Source organism: Rutidosis leptorrhynchoides, chromosome 4, assembly GCF_046630445.1.
Source record: "Rutidosis leptorrhynchoides isolate AG116_Rl617_1_P2 chromosome 4, CSIRO_AGI_Rlap_v1, whole genome shotgun sequence".
Classification (NCBI taxonomy): Eukaryota; Viridiplantae; Streptophyta; class Magnoliopsida; order Asterales; family Asteraceae; genus Rutidosis; species Rutidosis leptorrhynchoides.
In genome coordinates this window covers 259,443,443-259,463,467 of record NC_092336.1, presented here as the reverse complement: position 1 = coordinate 259,463,467, position 20,025 = coordinate 259,443,443, and the positions used below count along the sequence as shown (strand labels likewise).

General features: G+C 35.3%; 1 protein-coding gene across 1 annotated transcript; it reads right to left on the bottom strand.

Moving 5' to 3' along the window:
• Positions 1-7,712: 7,712 nt before the first annotated feature.
• Positions 7,713-16,807, bottom strand: LOC139841582 (phospholipase A I-like). The gene is made up of 18 exons (XM_071831796.1): positions 16,211-16,807; positions 15,750-15,897; positions 15,530-15,608; positions 15,272-15,425; positions 14,706-14,915; positions 14,214-14,459; positions 13,968-14,130; positions 13,125-13,385; positions 12,909-13,030; positions 12,568-12,729; positions 12,295-12,487; positions 11,565-11,701; positions 11,150-11,288; positions 10,665-10,862; positions 9,913-10,369; positions 8,834-9,050; positions 8,649-8,738; positions 7,713-8,168 (listed from the first exon to the last, which is right to left on the bottom strand). The coding sequence occupies exons 1-18, from the start codon at positions 16,805-16,807 to the stop codon at positions 7,713-7,715; spliced, it is 4,029 nt and encodes a 1,342-aa protein (XP_071687897.1).
• Positions 16,808-20,025: the final 3,218 nt, after the last annotated feature.

The window sequence follows — 20,025 nt, the reverse complement described above, 5'->3', positions numbered from 1 at the left end:
CTTGCTAGTTGCTATAATGATCTATAATGATCGGGTTATTGTTGCCCGGGCATTTGTGTTAATTGGTTAAATGTTTTATCATTGTTTTTATATTATTAAAAGTTGAGAATACGAACAACCACATCAGTTAGATATACGTGTTTTATCGTAATATATCTCATAGATAATTATCGAAATGTTGAAAGTAAAATGTAAATCTAACGTTAAATGCATCTGTAATAAGAAATATGTAAGCATATATTTATATTTATGTATTTGTATATGTATTTCTTCATGGATGAAAAATTTCAACCATCTCCATATTTATATCCATATAAGTTTATCTATAGTTGTATCCATATCCATTTAGGTTCATCCATATCAATCACAAAACGGGTGGATCATGTGAATGTCCGTTGGATTGGGTGCCCATTGATCATCCCTACTTATAGTTGGAGCTGGAGTTTATGGGCCAGAGCTGGAGCTTACTTTTGAAGCTAGTAGCTGGAACTTATTATTTTTTATAAGTATTTGGTAAACTAGTTGGAACTTATTATTCAATTCATACGATCTACTTTTTTTTCTTCATAAATTACTATAAAGAGTTTATTTTTAAGAGCTTATGATTTTAATAAGCTCAATTTTTTGTATCTACCAAACGAAGCTAATTACTTTGAGCTTATTAAAATTATAAGCTCAAGCTCTTATAAGCTTCCATAAGCTCCAAAAAACTTTACGTCAAACACACATCGAACTTATTTTGAAAGTACTCTGTTAAGTTAGCACGATTTAACAATAATAGCTGGCCTATAAAAATTTTGAAGATAAATTTTAGTAGTCTTATAACTCGAGGAGATCCCTTAGAAATTGTTTGGGCTTTATATATATATATATATATATATATATATATATATATATATATATATATATATATATATATATATATATATATATATATATATATATATATATATATATATATATATATATATATATATATATATATATCACTCTAAGTTCGAACTCAAACTAAATTTGAAAAATATAGAGTTGGAGTTTGTCTAGATGGTAAGGAGTGAACTGAGAACGTATATTCTTAGTTTTATACAACTTCAATATGTTTGTGTAGATGTATATGGGTAGAAATATTATTGATTTAGCAGTATTGAGAGCCCCTCCAGCAAAAAGGATTGTAAGTTCGAGTCTTAAGATGAACATTTATAAATATTTATTAGTTCATGTAGGCTAGGTGAATTTCTCTTTTAAAAAAGAAATGTATAAAAAGATCAAAATAGTTAACAACTTCACATTTAATTACATTGTATTTAAAAAAAAAAAAAAGATAACATATAACAATAAAAAATGAAGGTTGATAAACAAGGGAAAAAGTGGGGGAAAAATATACTAAGTAGTAGAGAAACATGATAGAAAATTTATAGTTTGTGAAGAAAACTAAAATATAAAAATGTTTCTCAAAGTTTGACTTTTGAAATACCGCACCAACTACAACAAGACTTATTAAGTCTATTTATATTTATATTTATTTTACAAGTATACAAGTGTTATAATATGTACATAATAATTAAGATATGAAGTTCGTGGATGATTAATTTTATGGTTACAGACATTTTTCACCTACTTGAGTAATGAACTACTTACTTGAGCAATATATATGATGGGAAAATAATCACAACGGGCAATCTACAAAGCGGAAACAAACCCGTTTGACAAGCATTTCCCGACCCGTATGAACCCGTGAGGAAACTAACAAACAAGCTATATCAAAACCAACCCAAATCAGTCCCCAAATCAGTAGCAAATCAACTAATAACGAATAATCAAGCACACACAATACACGCGAGACTTTTTTACGTGGAAAACCCCTCAAAATCGAGAGTAAAAACCACGGGACTCGTAAGCCACTTAAATTCCACTATCATCAACAAGGAGAGCAATACAATAATCCTTCTCTAGATCAACTAGAGGTATACAACATCATCATACTCTTGAACAAGAACAATCAACAAGTATATGAAATAAATAAAGACAAAAGAGGAATAAATCACTCAAAAAACTGCTCTCTGCTCCAGCAGCAATAACTCGACCTACAGGCCTTTTTAGACGAATTCAACGGTTGAAAACCTTGGCACTGATGTCAGGAAGACACAGCCCAAAAATGAAGAAGATTCAACGGTCGGATCTCCGGGGATCGAAGGTTTTCTGGACTGCTGTAAGAAGTGACGAAATTGGGATTTTTTTTTCTCTCTTTTTCTTGAACTCTCTTCACTCTTGATAATGAAAACAGCTGCAACTTGATGTTTTAAGATGCCCTCCTATGCTTGACCAAGTCAACCAAGCAATGGGCCTAATTTTGTTGGGCTTGGGCTTGTTAATACTTACTCATATTTGGAAACCCAATAACAAAACCCAACAAATCTCCCCCTTTCCAATTATGAGGAAGGAATCGCCATCCCAGCGATCGAGCAACATACCTTGAGCTTCTCACTTGCTAAAGCCTTTGTGAACATGTCGGAACCATTATCATCGGTGTGAACTTTATCAAGTTCAAACGAACCATCTTCAAGACGTTCTCTAATCCAATGATACCGCACATCTATATGTTTTGTCCGCTTATGATACATAGAATTTCTAGCCAAATGAATCGCACTCTCATTATCACAAAGAACCACATATCGTGATTGCTTAAACCCAAGGTCTTGTAGAAACCTTTTCATCCACAATAGTTCTTTGCACGCTTCTGTTGCTGCCATATACTCAGCCTCGGTTGTAGACAATGCAACACACTTTTGTAACCTTGATTGCCATGAAACTGCTCCCCCTGCGAAAGTCATCAAATATCCAGAAGTGGATTTCATGTTATCTTTGTTTCCTGCCATATCTGAGTCTGTATAACCAACAAGCACCGGCTCTCCATTTCCGAATGTGATACCTAACTTTGAAGTACCTCGTAAGTATCTCATAATCCATTTAACCGCTTCCCAATGCTTCTTACCCGGATTTGACATAAACCGACTAACAACACTTACCGCATGAGCTATATCTGGCCTAGTACACACCATAGCATACATCAAGCTACCAACTGCTGACGCATATGGAACTATATCCATCTCCTCAACATCCTCCTTTGAAGTAGGACAATCTCTTTCTGTTAGCTTAAAGTTGTTTGTAAGAGGGGAACTAACCACTTTAGCATTCTTCATGTTGAATCTACTTAGCACCTTTTCAATGTATTGCTCTTGTGATATATGTAACGTCTTAGCACCTCTATCTCTAGAAATCCGAATGCCAAGAATCTGTTTTGCTGGCCCCAAGTCTTTCATAGCAAAAGACTTACTCAATTCTCGCTTCAACTGCGCAATTCTTTTAATATTTTTACCAACAATTAACATATCATCAACGTATAACAACAATATGATGAAATCATCATCACCAAACCTCTGAAAGAAAACACAATGATCTGAAGTTGTCTTTCGGTAGCCTTGCTTTCCTATAACTGACTCAAACTTCTTATACCACTGTCTCGGTGCTTGCTTCAACCCATATAAACTTTTCTGAAGTCTACAAACATAATTTTCTTTACCCTTAACCCGAAAACCTTCAGGTTGCATCATGTAGATTTCCTTATCCAAATCACCGTGAAGAAAAGCAGTCTTGACATCCATCTGTTCAACCTCAAGATCAAGACTAGCAGCTAACCCAAGAACCACTCGAATAGATCCCATCTTCACAACCGGTGAGAAAATCTCATCAAAATCAATACCCCTTTTCTGGCTGAATCCTTTAACGACTAACCTAGCTTTGTACCTTGGTTGTGAAGTAAGCTCATCTGTCTTCACTTTGAATACCCATTTGTTTCTCAAAGCTCTCTTGCCTTTAGGTAACTTCACCAGCTCATAAGTATTGTTCTCATGCAAAGAATTCATCTCATCTTGCATAGCTTCACCCCACTCTTTCTTATGCGCATCTTTCATTGCTTCTGAATAACATTCTGGCTCTCCCCCATCAGTAACTAATACATACTCATCAGCAGAATATCTAACAGAAGGATGACGGTCTCGAGTAGACCGCCTAAGTGGGACAAATGGGGGCACATCTGGTACTGGAATCTCTACCTGCTCCGGAGCATAATCATCATCAGTACCATGTTCATCATTATGAACATCATCTCCAACATGTTGTGGAGTAACTGGATCCAAATCAACAAGATCAGCACTAGTTTGAGGAACTGAATCTGTCTTCTCAACATCTTTTAACATCTGATCTTCTGTAAAAACAACATCTCGGCTTCGTACAAGTTTCTTCTGAACTGGATCGTATAACCTGTACCCAAAATCATCTTCACCATAGCCGAGGAATACACATGGCTTAGTCTTCATATCAAGCTTTGACCTCTCATCTTTGGGAACATGAACAAAAGCTTTACATCCAAAAACTCGTAAATGACGGTAAGAAACATCTTTGCCGCTCCAAACCCTGTTAGGAACATCAAAACGCAAAGGAACACAAGGGGTTAGATTAATAATATGAACTGCCGTATTTAAAGCCTCACCCCAAAAGGAATCGGACAACCCTGCATGTGAAAGCAAACATCTAACTCTCTAAACCAAAGTTCTGTTCATCCTCTCTGCTAAGCCATTCAACTGAGGTGTCTTTGGTGGAGTCTTTTGATGCCGAATACCATTCTCCTTACAATAAGCATCAAATCTGCCAATGTATTCACCGCCATTATCAGTCCGAATACACTTGAGTTTCTTCCCCGTTTGCCTTTCAACTAGTGTATGAAATTCCTTAAACTTTTCAAATACTTGATCCTTTGACTTTAAGGTATAAACCCACACCTTCCTGGAATGATCATCGATGAATGTAACAAAGTAGGAACATCTACCAAGTGTCCTAGTCTTCATAGGCCCACAAACATCCGAATGAACTAGATCAAGTATGTTCTCCATTCGAAAAGGAGAATGACTCTTAAACGCAACTCTGGTCTGTTTCCCTGCCAAACAGTGAGAACACTTACTCAAATCAATACCACTAACACCCGACAACACATTCTTCTTGAACAAGATAGACATCCCCTTTTCACTCATGTGGCCAAGTCTTTTATGCCACAACTCAGTAGAATCAACATTGTCCACTGCGTTAACAATGTTCTGGATGATCTTCGGACGCGTGATGTATAATCTTGAGTCTTTCTTGCCTCTTCCCACTATCATAGAACCAAGAGTTAGTTTCCAAATACCATTACCAAAACCGTTATAATAACCATCATCATCAAGAATGCCTGTTGAAATAACATTAAGTCTCATATCCGGAACATGTTTTACATTATGCAAAACTAACTCCATTCCCGTGTCAAATTTCAAACAAACATCTCCAATACCAACGATCTTTGATAACCCGGCATTACCCATCCTAGCAAATCCATAGTCACCTGGAGTGTAAGATGAGAAGTGATCTCTACAAATTGCAACATGACATGTAGCACCACTATCAACAATCCAACTCGTGTCATCATGAGTAAGATTGATCATATCATAATCAATACAAACAAAGAACTCATCTGTGATAGCGTTAACTTCAACCTTATCATCATCACCACCATCACTTTTCTTTTGTTTATTCTTGTCATATGCTTTTTTCTTCTCGTTCTTTAACTTTGGACAATACCACTTTGTGTGCCCCTTTTCATGACAATTATAACACTCAACATTAGCAAATTTACCTTTGCGTGAGCTGCTACGATGATTGCCTCTTTTACCCTGACCTCTACTATGACTTCTCCCCCGCGTTTCTGTGACCAAGATATCTGACTGTGAAGAGGAACCTTGTGACTTTCTTCTCATCTCTTCATTCAAAATACTACCCTTAGCCAATTCCATGGTGATAGTACCATTCGGTGCAGAGTTGGACAAAGATGTCCTAAAAGTCTCCCAAGAGTCCGGTAATGTACCAAGTAACCAGAGACCCTGAATCTCATCCTCAAACTTGATACCCATACCTGCAAGCTGATTTATAATACCCTGATATGCATTTAGGTGATCTGTAATAGGAGTCCCATCATGATACTTCAAAGCCATCATCTGCTTAATTAAGAACAACTTGTTATTCCCAGTCTTTCGTTCATATAACTGCTCAAGCTTTTTCCATAAGGCTTTAGCATCAGTCTCCCCAGTAATATGATTCACAACATTATCATCAACCCACTGCCGAATATACCCACATACTTGTCTATGCAAAATTTTCCATTGAGCATCAGATTTTTCCTCAGGTATCCTCAGTAAAAACAGGCAAATAATAATCTTTCACATAAAGGAGATCCTCCATTTTACCTTTCCAAACATGATAATTTGAACCATTTAAACTAATCATTTTACTTGTATTAGCTTCCATCTTTCACACAAGTCAAATCAAATAACCTAGCTCTTGATACCAATTTGATGGGAAAATAATCACAACGGGCAATCTACAAAGCGGAAACAAACCCGTTTGACAAGCATTTCCCGACCCGTATGAACCCGTGAGGAAACTAACTAACAAGCTATATCAAAACCAACCCAAATCAGTCCCCAAATCAGTAGCAAATCAACTAATAACGAATAATCAAGCACACACAATACACGCGAGACTTTTTTACGTGGAAAACCCCTCAAAATCGAGAGTAAAAACCACGGGACTCGTAAGCCACTTAAATTCCACTATCATCAACAAGGAGAGCAATACAATAATCCTTCTCTAGATCAACTAGAGGTATACAACATCATCATACTCTTGAACAAGAACAATCAACAAGTATATGAAATAAATAAAGACAAAAGAGGAATAAATCACCCAAAAAACTGCTCTCTGCTCCAGCAGCAATAACTCGACCTACAGGCCTTTTTAGACGAATTCAACGGTTGAAAACCTTGGCACTGATGTCAGGAAGACACAGCCCAAAAATGAAGAAGATTCAACGGTCGGATCTCCGGGGATCGAAGGTTTTCTGGACTGCTGTAAGAAGTGACGAAATTGGGATTTTTTTTTCTCTCTTTTTCTTGAACTCTCTTCACTCTTGATAATGAAAACAGCTGCAACTTGATGTTTTAAGATGCCCTCCTATGCTTGACCAAGTCAACCAAGCAATGGGCCTAATTTTGTTGGGCTTGGGCTTGTTAATACTTACTCATATTTGGAAACCCAATAACAAAACCCAACAATATATGCACAAATCGATTTTGTACAGTAAATTAAATTAAGTAGTATAAATATGTATCGAGGAATGTAAACTAGATGTACCAATTTCTATATTTGTACATACTCTTTATACTTCCTTTCTTTATTCTTATATACAATTACAAAATCTTACTTACTAAAAGTAGTTATAAATTATTAAATTTTAACGCGTTATCAGCACACGATAACGTAATCAACAACATTTATCCTAATAACAAAAGTCACTAACCAGTATATAATACCAACTTCGATATTGAAATATACAAGCACACTTGAAACATCATATCATAGATGATGTATGAAAACAGTGCATGAATATATAAACATTTATTGAGCCATGTAATATATAAACACGTATAATCTAACATCATATACATACTTTGATTCCATATTTTTACTTCACATGTGTTCTCTACCTTATTTTCTTTCTGCATCTGTTCTTGATTCAATATACTTCAACATAGTTTTTATCTTACATTATTTATTATTAATTATATTAATCACAACATCCGTGGGAGATGACACGTATACCTCATCGTTCGATGTAACACACGAGCTTGTTGTAAAGCAACATCAACTGTATCTCCTCCCAAATGTATTGAATCATAAATCTGACATATGAATTTTGATAGTTCATGTTCATCATCATCATCCCAAATCAAAGTTCCCTGATTTGTACTTATTGAATTTCTTTCAGTCATGTTTTCCCAATCACTGGTTGGACTTGTGGTCCCCACATCCTCTTCTTCAACTTCATCCAATCCGATTTCAAATTTCGCGTTCTGTAATTCAGTTAAGTCGCAAGATCCATGGAATGTCGTTAACTGTGTTTCTTGGGGCTCTTTTGATGGGCAGATAACTGCTTTAGCACCCGAGTCTAGAAACGCTTTTATTAGAGCTGGAATTGGCCCGTATAAACACGTGTAGATTATTATTCTGTCCCTCCAAGCACCAACCTATACATTATCATCATTATTGAAATATCATGAAGTCAAAAGCTGGATATGAGAATCATGTTGATATTGCTTACACTTTAAATAAGTTAAACGGGTCGCAAATCACCTAAGTTTGTTTATAATGCATAAAAGTGTAAACTACCGAAAGCAGTTGCTTTGAAAAATAGATTATCATAAAAAGGATATAGATAACGTAATCCCTTTTTAGCCAAAGCCAACCAGCCTGTATTTGATCCGTTATGCCCGTATTGACACATTTAAAAAGACCAAATAAGTTTTGACCCTTGAGATACTAATGTTTAAGGAAATTGTTCAACAAATTGTAAATGGGTAAGAGTATAATGTTTTTCCCTATTCAGACTACCTGTTAGGGTGAGTAGTTTTACTCACATTGTCATATATCCAAAACACATTGTTATAAATATCATGTGCGTTAAACATAAGTACAAATAGTTTATAATTACAAACATGGTAACGTACCATCCAGCGAACATCAGCAGGAGCCAAATGCATAGAAGGAATCGTCCTGCGAAACATATAAGCCCCAATTTCTTGATCATCTTGATTGACCTTTATCAACCAGTAAAGCCCATCATATTATTATACAAATATGTGGTCTGCATACAAATTTTTTTGAGTAAATGTTAGTAATAATGAAAACATACCTGAGTTTGGCGTCCTATAAAGTGATGTACAACAACACCAATCTGGAAACAAGGTCTACACGCGACCAAATCGGCAAGTGTTGAGATGTTTGAAATATCTGACATGTATTTCCGACGCCCTCCTCTTAACATTGACTGAAAACTATGTTTGACACTTTGCAGAAACTTTTCTGCAAGTTCACCCGGTTCAGCTACCACAAATATATCATTTTGCCAACTGGAATAATAATGGTACACATTAAAACTTTAGTTATATAGAAGACGGGCGAAATGGGTTGAATGGGTAAAACTTGCCCAAACTATATTTAAGTACAGCAACCATACTTAAAACTTTTTTTTTATTGAAAGAAATAGAATATGTTGTACCTATATAGATTTTGCAATGATACTAAAACTAAAAACGTTAGTTGAGTTGGTGATTGAGATGAGTAATGTGAAAGGGAGGTTGAAATGAAATGAATTGAATGCAATCACATTAATAAACTCGAATCCTTTTAAATAGCATTATGATCAGTGGTGGATCCAGAAATTTTTTTCACCGGGGGCGAAATTTTTTTCTAAAACGTAGAGATTTTTTTGGGCAAAATATGGAGGTTTTGGGACAAAATATAGAGTTTTTTGAGCAAAATTTAGAGATTTTTTTGGCAAAATACGAAGGTTTTGGGGCAAAATATGGAGGTTTTGGGACAAAATATGAAGGGTTTGGGGCAAAAAAAATTTCCACCGGGGGCAAAATCGAAAAACCGAAAAAATTTACACTAAAAATTGCTAATCCACCGGGGGCGGCCGACCCACCCTGACCCTTCATAGGTCCGCCCCTGATTATGATGTGTCTATTTTGACTTGCGTGCACTTGCAATGATAAGATTTAAAAAGAATGTTAACGTGCAAAAATAAATGTTAAGATGAATGTTAATGGTCCGAAAATATTATCATTCAACCACTGAATGTTAACGAACTGAAAATGTGTGGCTAAGAATTGCCTTGCCACTTAGATCTAAAATGGTGCTTAGCCATTGATCCATAAATACATACGTACATATATATAATGAAAATTGGTTAAGGGAGAAAGAACTGGCCTCAGTATGGAACCATTTGAATCATTTTCAAGAGCCAAATGAGCAACTCCAACTTGGGGTGAATTTCGCAACTTATCAAGCAACAACTGTACAGGCATTGACAGCTGTCTAGGTGCTATTGGCGATTCTAGGGGAAAAAAACTTTTCGCTACGTAGTTTTTTAGACTTAAATGTGGCAAGGAATTATTTCTTCTCATCTTATGAGGCCGTATATTATATGGGCCCGAAGTGAAGCTTTCTTTGAATAATGGTGACGTAAACGGCGATGGAAATGATGTTTCTGGTACTGGTTTATGTGTTTCTGATGACACTTCGACTAGAAATATGTTTATTCCGTTTTTAGAACAAAATGTCTCGAGTGATTGTATATGGTTACAACTTTTCTGAGAATCTGGACTATTAGAAGCCTTCACGAGTAGCACGTTACGTCTCCAACCTAGACTGGGTCCATTTTCACCTATTCATGTCAAATATCACAATCAAAATACGAATGAGCGGGTTGAATTTAGTAATGTTTAATTCCTTATGGGTAAAATGGTTCGGAAGAAAGTGGAGTTTAGCTAAATAGGGAAGCAGATTAAATGGGTCAAAACTGGCTCAAAGTTTATTCTAATGCATACAACTTACTAAATCGCTTTCTCTAAAAAAACTAGATGATATTGCAATAATTTTTTACTTTTAATACTAGATTACCTATCATACTAATGCAGGTGCAGCTACTCATATCTAATATTTAAATTCAGCAATCGTACCAGTTTGTGGGCGCTTTGCTTTGAAAGGAGAATTTAGACTATCATGCAATTTCTCATCATTATGGTTCTGCACTAAATTCTCGCACACTTTTTTAAAAGCTGCAGAGTTATTCGTGATATAATCATTAGTGGCTGCCTCCAACTTAAGCCATACTGTGGGGTCCGTCTCATCCAACTCCATATCACAACGTTCATCAACTGTAAAAAAATGAGAATGATAATAACATTTTAAAAAATATATATAAAGCAAGATTTAGTGTTGCTGTTGCTATATGCTAGTAAATCTATAATTGTTATGTTGGATTGACACAGTTCTGATCAGATTAGGCTGATCCTCAGGAAACTTTTTATTTTATTCCCTTTCTTTAATTAACTTATACATATGAAATGGGTCGAAATTGTCACCCTTACTACATAGACAGACAAGATGTAACAATTAAACAACTAATGAAAAGTTTAAAATGTGCATGATATAATAATTTTACCTGGATTGAATCGATAATACTGAATCTCCGGAATCATGGAGAGCAAAGTGCTTAACATATCCTCAATACGCTCAGTTGAGCATGCACTCTCGATCAACACTTGGCCAGTGTCCAAATAACGCCAACCACCTTTTCGAACCTACAATTATATATTATATAAATATACAAAATCAAGAAAGTTAATAAATACTATCTGAAAAGAATACATTTTCCCTTTGTAGCAAGAGTCATCCACTATTTGTAGTTTTTATCTTTATATTGTTAAATAAGTTTCAGATAAAAAACTACAGGTTTTACATTGCGCACACACACATGTACACAACTACAAAAGCAAGAAACTACGGTGTCAAAATTGGCGCTGCATACAAGCATTAAAAGCATACATATATGCGTATATAAGTAATTAGGCAGTTACCTTAGTTGGAACAGTACAACAACCAATTGAAACTACGGTGTCAATATTGGCATCTGGCCATAAGAGTTGTGCTTCTCTTATTGCAAATATTGTAGGATTATTTGCAACAATGGCGCCATCTTGCCATCGTAGTACACCTGATCATGTCACAAAATATGTAAGAAAGCTGTTCAACAAATTAATCGTAGCTTTTGAAATAGTCACACTTAATCACTTATTGTGATAGACTTGGCTTACCATACTAAATAGAGAGGAAACATTTCAATATTTTAACTTATGAATGGGTCGATTTCTCTAACAGTTCGAACGGGTATCATTATATAAATTCATAGAAGGGAATGGTTAAATGGGTCAAACTAGATGAAAATCACCTAAACACTGTATTTTAATGCACAAAAGCTCCTATATTTCCTTACTGACAAAAATAAAATTGGTTTATTGAAATAATTTTTATTCCAATATACACTTTTTATAGGGCTCTACGGGCTCGAACAGTAGATCTTCTCAGTAAAACACATCAATTGTTTTTTTACAGTATTAGATAACATCTGAAACAATATGTAACACACTTTCAACAGATTATCCATTTTGACACATTATCAAAACCTTTAACTTTTAACTTGTCAATTTTTACACCTTCATATTTAAGTCTCACCGCATTATATTTGATGTTTATTTGTTAAAACATTTTCGTGTATAAAGCAAAAAATTGTATACAGCGAGCTTATACCATCAGAGTAATCGTCAAGATAATACGGAGCAGCGGATGATGCTCGTATCGCTTGCCATACATGATGTCTGCAACTTCCCATATGGGCCCCACATTTGTATCCAATTTGAGCGCCAGTCGTTGATGTTACGGACCCACTCGTTGCTACGTTTTCTGATATTGTTAAAGGAGTTTCTGGTGTGCCCGCAGGGTACTACAAGAAAAATGAGGAAGTATTAATGTCAGAAAGCATACAGTATGTCGATATTCGAAAATAAGTCATATTTTAAATACCTGATAGTTACGAAATATAAATGGTTGAGCTGGTGACACATTGACTAAAGTTGAAATTACAATAACTTTTGGAATCCTTTTTACCGCAGAGTCTATTAAAAGATCTCCATCCTCTTCTGCACATATTTCTTTCAATAATCTCTCAAACTCAATTGCGCAGTGCTGTACAATAATGACATTAAAAATTAGTCAACATGGTCAAGCTCAGTGACACATCAGCATCAGCTGCCACATCATCCATTTGACATTGTAACTTGTATTGCAAACTTGAAAGTTCTATTATTATTGATTATTTGATTATTATTATTAATTTTATAATATTAATAGTAAGGTGTGCTTACTTTGGATCCATGTACAACGACTCTAAACCTTTGCGATGAGCTTTTATAAAGCTGATCAAACTTGTCTCTCCATGTTGCAGCTTCGTTATCCTTTGGAACGGGCTCCGCAAAAACAAGTTTTCCTATAGAATATGCAAAAGACAACAATATCTTTCTTTCAAGATAACAAAAAAGTAATTTATTAGTTTAGTCATGTACATGGGTCATTAAGCTTACCGAGATTTTTGTATATATCTTCACATTTTTCTAAAGACATGAGTTTTATTCCTAGAGCAACTGCAAGCATGCCACCAGTTGATGTGCCACATATAAGGTCAAACATCTCATGTATTGGTTTCCCTGTACCCTTTTCGAGTTCTTTAAGAATTTGTACAGTTGCAAGACCTTTCATCCCACCTCCGTCCATCGTAAGTATTCTTAGTCCTTGTTTTGCCACCTGCCGTCCTTTAATACAACGCCGCAGACACTCGTTCTTGCCTGTTGTACGTCACATATAACTACATCTATAAACATTATAAAAAATATACATAGAAACTTTGAACCATTAACTTAAAGATAAATAATATATAGTTGGTGTCAAATGAGTCAAACGTGTGAAGTTATACTGGCCAAATGGGTTGAATGGTCCAAAACGCGGTTGAATTGTTTTCAACTAAAAAATAAGAGCAATTTTTTAAATAATTAGCGCTCTCTTCCATTTCGAACTTTTGTGATTTCGCCGCTCGCACTGGAGGTTGTAGGGTACTTTTAGGGTTTGCAGTAATATTATAAATAGTCGATAAATGAATACTGTAGCCTTACGGGGGTTTTCATCATTTAACAATAACATGTGAAAATATCTTTTAAAAAAACATACGTATTCTTTATATCCTTTTTAATGCACTAATGTTTGTTAAAAATTCACATTTTATGGAAAGAAGGTGCTTCGGGTCAACGTGACCCATTTCGACCCACTCCAAAATTATATATGTTTTGACCTGTTACCCAATCACCTCTTTTACCACCTCTCATACAAATTAACGAGTTCTCAGCTATAAGAAGACCATTAAAGAAACCAACCGAGAATCGCGAGAGCACGAGCTGCAGCTTTCTTCACTCGTGGTTCAGATGAAACCATAAGCCGTAAAAGAAGATCGCCCAAACTTTCAGAAGCAACAAGAAGACGACGGTTCTCTACACAGAACACCAAGTTCCCAATAGCTAATAAAGCAGACCTTTGTACCTAGTGTTATTTCATAATCAAAATTCAAAAAGGTAATAATAGTACGATATTTATATTTTTTAAAAATGGAAAGCTAAGGTTACCTCTGGATCTTTATGTGCACACAACATTTTTAATGATCTTATGAGATCTTTGTTCAACATTTTTTGGGCCCCTGTATCAGAGACAAACCCCAACTTAGCCACAACTTGCAAAACGGATTTCAGCTCTTGCGGGCCCGCAGATTTCAGAACTATTTGAATCGGTTGCATGATGTCACATTTCATCAACTGAAGTGCGACAGTTACATCCGAGGCAAGAGACGTAAGTGCAGAACAAGCTTGCTCAACCTAGCACAAAGTACAACTACTCAAAACAACCGAATACAAACTAGATTAATAACAGACAAAAAGTTGCAGGGGTGTTTGTGTATGTGTTTTGGAAGTACAATTTATAAAAAGATAATATAAGATTTTGTTAAGAAAGGTAAACTAGCATATAAACTTATTCTGCACATAAAAAGCATATAAACTTATTATTGGGACTTAAAATTATCAATTTCAAAACGCAAATTCAAACATAAAAAAGAAACTAACCACATGATTATTGTCACTACTTATCATGCTTATGAGTTGTCGTACTGCATTTTCATCTTTACCGATAACTACACGGTTTCCTTCATCTTGCATCATCTTTGCAAGGGCAGAGGCAAGCAAAGGATGGTGACATGATGAATAGCGAAATATAAGAGCAAAAAACGCACTTAGCTTGTGTCGCAAAGCAGCAAAGTATGAACTATTCCCCGTCTGCATTCCACCTAATAGAAGTTAGATCACGACTTTATATGACAAAACTAAATAGAGATAACTAGATGGGTGGGTTGGGCTGTTGGGTAACGGGTCAAAATATGTTGAGTTAAATGTTTTTACTACAGTCTACAAAATAAGTTGAGTTATGAAATGATTTAGGAGGTTGTATGAATTATAGACAGAGTATGAACAAATTTCATCCCATTTGACCCATTCCATTCCAACTGTAATTTGTTTGACCAATACGAGTTTGGAGTTTGAACAAATGACAGCTCAAATCAATCAATTTATAAGTAAATGGGTCGAAATTGCCACATCTAGTATAAAAAGGAAGTTATATCATCGTTCATTACCTCTATCTGGACATTCACGGTTCTTAGATACTCATCTGCAACGATACGAATGTTTGCAAGAGAAAGGTGTCGGAGTTGGTGCAAAGGCAAAATTTCGGGAAGAAACTCAAGCAGATTACCAAAAAGCCTAAGAACACGTAACTCATTCATGGCCCTACATAAAAAGGTTAAGGCTAACATTAAATCTCAGCTTAAAATATGCATAAACTTCACTATAAAATGTATCATAATCATAATTATGATGCACAAATTAATTACCTGAAATCAAGAAGAGGACAGACTAGTTTATTGTGTTCAAGTGATAATTCCACTAGTCCAGCGCATCGTCTTAAATCAACTGTTTGTTGTTCAAACAAAAAAGGTAGATGTCACAATCTTTAAATCTGTTCTACACCTACATAAATTAAAATTACATTGATCATTCCACAAGTGGAAAAATTAAGATTATTATTGGGATGATGAATACAAGCTTATATACCTGGTACTGAAACCAATATGTTGTAGTCAACTGACAATACTTTAAGGTTTGATAAATCGCCAACTTCAGGTGGCAAAACTAACAGTTTATTATGATCAAGATACAGCTTCTCAAGAAGTGGCAGTTTAGTCAACTCTACCGGAAATATCTGTTAATTAGTTAAGTTTATAGAATATAATTAATTAACAAATTATACCACATACTTATAATGCAAAATGCAAAAAAAAAAAAAAAAAAACAATCCCACGCATACGAGGTATGGAGTAACCCGCTAGCAGAGAAAATCATCCCCCTGCCCCAGGGTAAACAGAGGACCCACATGGAGTTATGACCCGACCTGGACCTGATATTTGACCTCTAACACTACAAATTACAGTTACATTAATCAAATAATCACTATATATGGCACAAGAAACAAATGAAAGAAACAATATTGAAAAAAGGCTAAAAAGAAAACTTACAGATAAACTGCAACTATACATGCTAACAACAGTAACATTCATCCAATGGTCCCCACAAACTCTAACCCCGACCCCACCACCATAACCCGTACCCAAACCCGACTGATCTCCAAAAAAATCAGAAGTCATCAACTTACTAAACACACCCAACCCGTCGTAATGCTGCCCACTCCCACCGACTCGTGACATAGCCACCGCTTTAAGTGGGTCCCTCTGCTTCACAACTTCCATACCCAAACACACCAACTTATTATTCCCATGCACATTATTACCCAAATTATCATCACATTCGAATAATTTGATTACAACGGTATCTTGTGGTAAAGGTAAGGCTACCATCACTTGAGATTGAAGCCTTAACGCGACTTGAACGTCATCTTCGTTCGCATTCCAATCAAGGTCTATACGAAAGCCTAATTCGTGATCTTTTAACGATGATTCAGATGATGATCCTGAAAAAGGTGGTGGGGATGTTGTTGATAACAATGATGATGCTGGATTTAATCGGTTTTGATCGTCAAACGTTTCATCCGTACCGTAGTATAATGATAGATGGAATATATCTGATGGCCTTTTCCAACCTAATCCCCATGACATTGTTGATGCAAATAGTTTTATTCAGGCAAGAATGATATTTCGTTGATTGAAATTTGCATACATTGTTAATGTTTTCATGAGTTTGGATGAATTGGTTGGGTGAAGCGATTACATCTAATGAGATTGATTTATTTTAAATTTAGGAATATTTGATGGATCAAAACATGGTTTGATATGAAAGTGCCATGTAAGTAAAGTTTGCTTAAATCTACATTTTTTTATATATATATTTGATTTGATTTTAGGTTATGTTATTAGAAAAATTATAAATTATAACTTTTTCTTGCTTTTAAAAGATCATGTTTATCGAATGATAGAATTGCAACAATTAATTTTGGCATGCTTAATTTGAAGGGTAATAATTAACTTAAAAATCTTACAAATAAAAATTTGTGATTTGATTTTTGAATATATTGTCATTAGTTGGCATGAGACACATGAATCGTGGTATGCTGTGTAGGAGTTAAATCATCACAGTTCCTTTTTTTTGACTAATCTGATCTGATTTGAGAAGTCTGTTTAATGATCATACGTATTCCGGCAAAGGGAATACACTAAGGCCACATGCAATGGTTTCACTCTTTCACACTCATTTTACCCGCCATATAAGCGCCACATCAGCACAAACCCTTTAACATTTCTTTCACATTCCTTTCACTAAACACCCACAATCATAAACTTCACCACCACACTTTACCCATTTTTTATTATTATTTAAAACTTAAAATATAAATATAAATAACATTTATAAACTAAAAAAAGACATAATTACGCTCCTCGTCCCTGTGGTATACCTCAAAAATCACTCCTCGTCCTTTTCTCAATTTTTTGGCATTCCTCGTCCCTATTGTATTAACATATGGATTAGATTTAATTTGAATTTGATTTTTATTTTCAGATTTGATTTGTTAAAATATGGATTAGATTTAGTTAGGGTTAATTTGGATTTCATTTTGTTAGGTTAGAAGGGAATGAGAGTGAAAATGGAGAAGAAATGGGTAAAATGACGAAAATACCCTCACGTGTCTGAAACATGACTGAACAAACGACTGAAATTGACAGAAAATGAACGGAAGGACGAGGAACGTAGAAGGTTAATATATTAGGGACGAGGAATGCATAAAAATTGGGAAAAGGACGAGGAGTGATTTTTGAATTATACTACAGGGACGAGGAGCGTAATTATGTCCTAAAAAAACAAATAACACGAATTACATTAAAATTAAACTACGATTACAAAAAAAAAAAAAAAAAAAAAAAAACGAGTACAAATAAAAAAAATTAACACATTACATAAAAAAAAAACGAGTACAAATAAAAAACACACACAAATACATATAAAAAAACGAGTACAAAAAAAACAAAAAAAAAACACACGAATACATTAAAAAAAAGACTAGATACCGATTAATTGGTATAATAACCATCCGCACTACCATCGGTTTCGTGAGAAAGATCGTCCCAAATGTGTTTGGTATACAACACGACATTTGTGGATTTGATTATTGCGGTTCCGAGTAACCACGCCCATTTATCGTTATCTTGAAGCCACTCGAACACCTTGTTCTCGGGATTCCAATATGCAAACTGCGAAATCTCATCGCAGTGCGCGTTTCGCCTTAAGTAATCAAACATTTCGTCAACTCGAAGCCCATTGACCGGCACATCCGCATAATCGACCCGTCCACCGTCGTAGCGGTCCATGTCATCGGAAAACAAACCGCCGCCGTAAATCTCGAACGTAACAATGTTTCCGAAAGCCATTTTTGAGTATAAAAGATTGAGAGTGAAATGGATTTGAAAAATAAAAATTGAGAGTGAACTGAAGTTTGGAAGTGTAAAAATTTGAGTGTAATGTATATATATATATATATATATATATATATATATATATATATATATATATATATATATATATATATATATGAAATGGGTAGGAAGAAAAAAAAAACCTGAACAATTACCGTTGGGAAAAAGAAAAAAAAGGACGTGGGCCCCACAATTTCACCCGTTAGACATGTGAAGCGGTCCTAGTGGCGATTCGGTGGTGGTGGTGGTGAGCCAGGTGGCCGTGGGTGGCGGTCTCTCTTACTCACCACTGCATGTGGCCTAATCAAAGTTCTTTTTTTTTTTATTAATATGATTTGATTTGAGAAATTGGTTCAATGATCGTACGTGTGATGCCCCGTACTAAGTCAACATGTACGGACAATCAACAACAGGATCATTACAAGGTCAAACACTATATGCGTTTTCAAAACAAGTTTGCATTCATGATAAAAGGTGACGTCATAACCAACGTCAAATGTTTTACAACCAAAAGTATGCTTCTATGAATGGAAGCAAAGGTAATAGTACGTGACCCTTAGGTCGTTACAAATCATTGTTCAAAAGTAATCAAGTTTGAATGCAAGATAATATGTTTCATGCGGTGACAACTCTAGTAAGCACAACGGAAGTCTACAAGGCATGTCTAGTACAACAGCGGAAGCAAGCAACCTTAAGCACCTGAGAAAAACATGCTTTAAAACGTCAACACAAAGGTTGGTGAGTAATAGTTTAAGTATAACAGTAATGTAAGATAGGCCACGAGATTTCAGTGCTTCAATAAGCGTTTAAATCAGTAATCCAAATCAGTATGATAAAGTATATGTTCAACCGTGGGCACTCGGTAACTAACTTAACGTTTAATAATATATCACCCCCTGAAAGTACACTTGGCAAGTGCGTATGTTTAAGAAGTATTAAACACTCGTTAAATGCTAGCGCGACTAGCCCGAGTGGGGATGTCAAACCCTATGGATCCATATCTAAGATTCGCGTTCACCGGTTCAAAAACCAATGACTAAACGTTACCGAGCTAAAGGGAATGTTTATGCCGTTGTATAACCCACACATATATAAGTTTAAGTACTCGTGCCTAGTATGTAAAACGTAAAATGTGCATGTATTCTCAGTTCACAAAATAGTTAAAGTAAAAAGGGAATGCTATAACTCTCAGCGATAAAGTAGTGGTAAAGTCGAGTCGGAAAAATAAGCAAGTACGTAGGTCCGGAAATTCCTCAACCTAAGTCAAATAGTACTAAGTCAGTAAATCGTCCCAATAGGTTTAAAAGTATGTAAATTAGGTCTTAAGGGTCATCATCATCTAACAAAAGGTGTAAAGTAAGTTTCGTTTATGAAAGGAGTTTAAAACAAAGGCTGACTTCGGTCAGCCG

Bases quoted from the DNA above. Each gene is read 5' to 3' on its own strand.
- LOC139841582 (XM_071831796.1), bottom strand. From the start codon at position 16,807: ATGTCATGGGGATTAGGTTGGAAAAGGCCATCAGATATATTCCATCTA. The intron at 15,426-15,529 runs GTAATTAATTTG...CTTTTTATGTAG, and splicing joins TGTCCTCTTCTTGATTTCAG to GGCCATGAATGAGTTACGTG. The intron at 12,488-12,567 runs GTATTTAAAATA...TTTTTCTTGTAG, and splicing joins TTATATTTCGTAACTATCAG to TACCCTGCGGGCACACCAGA.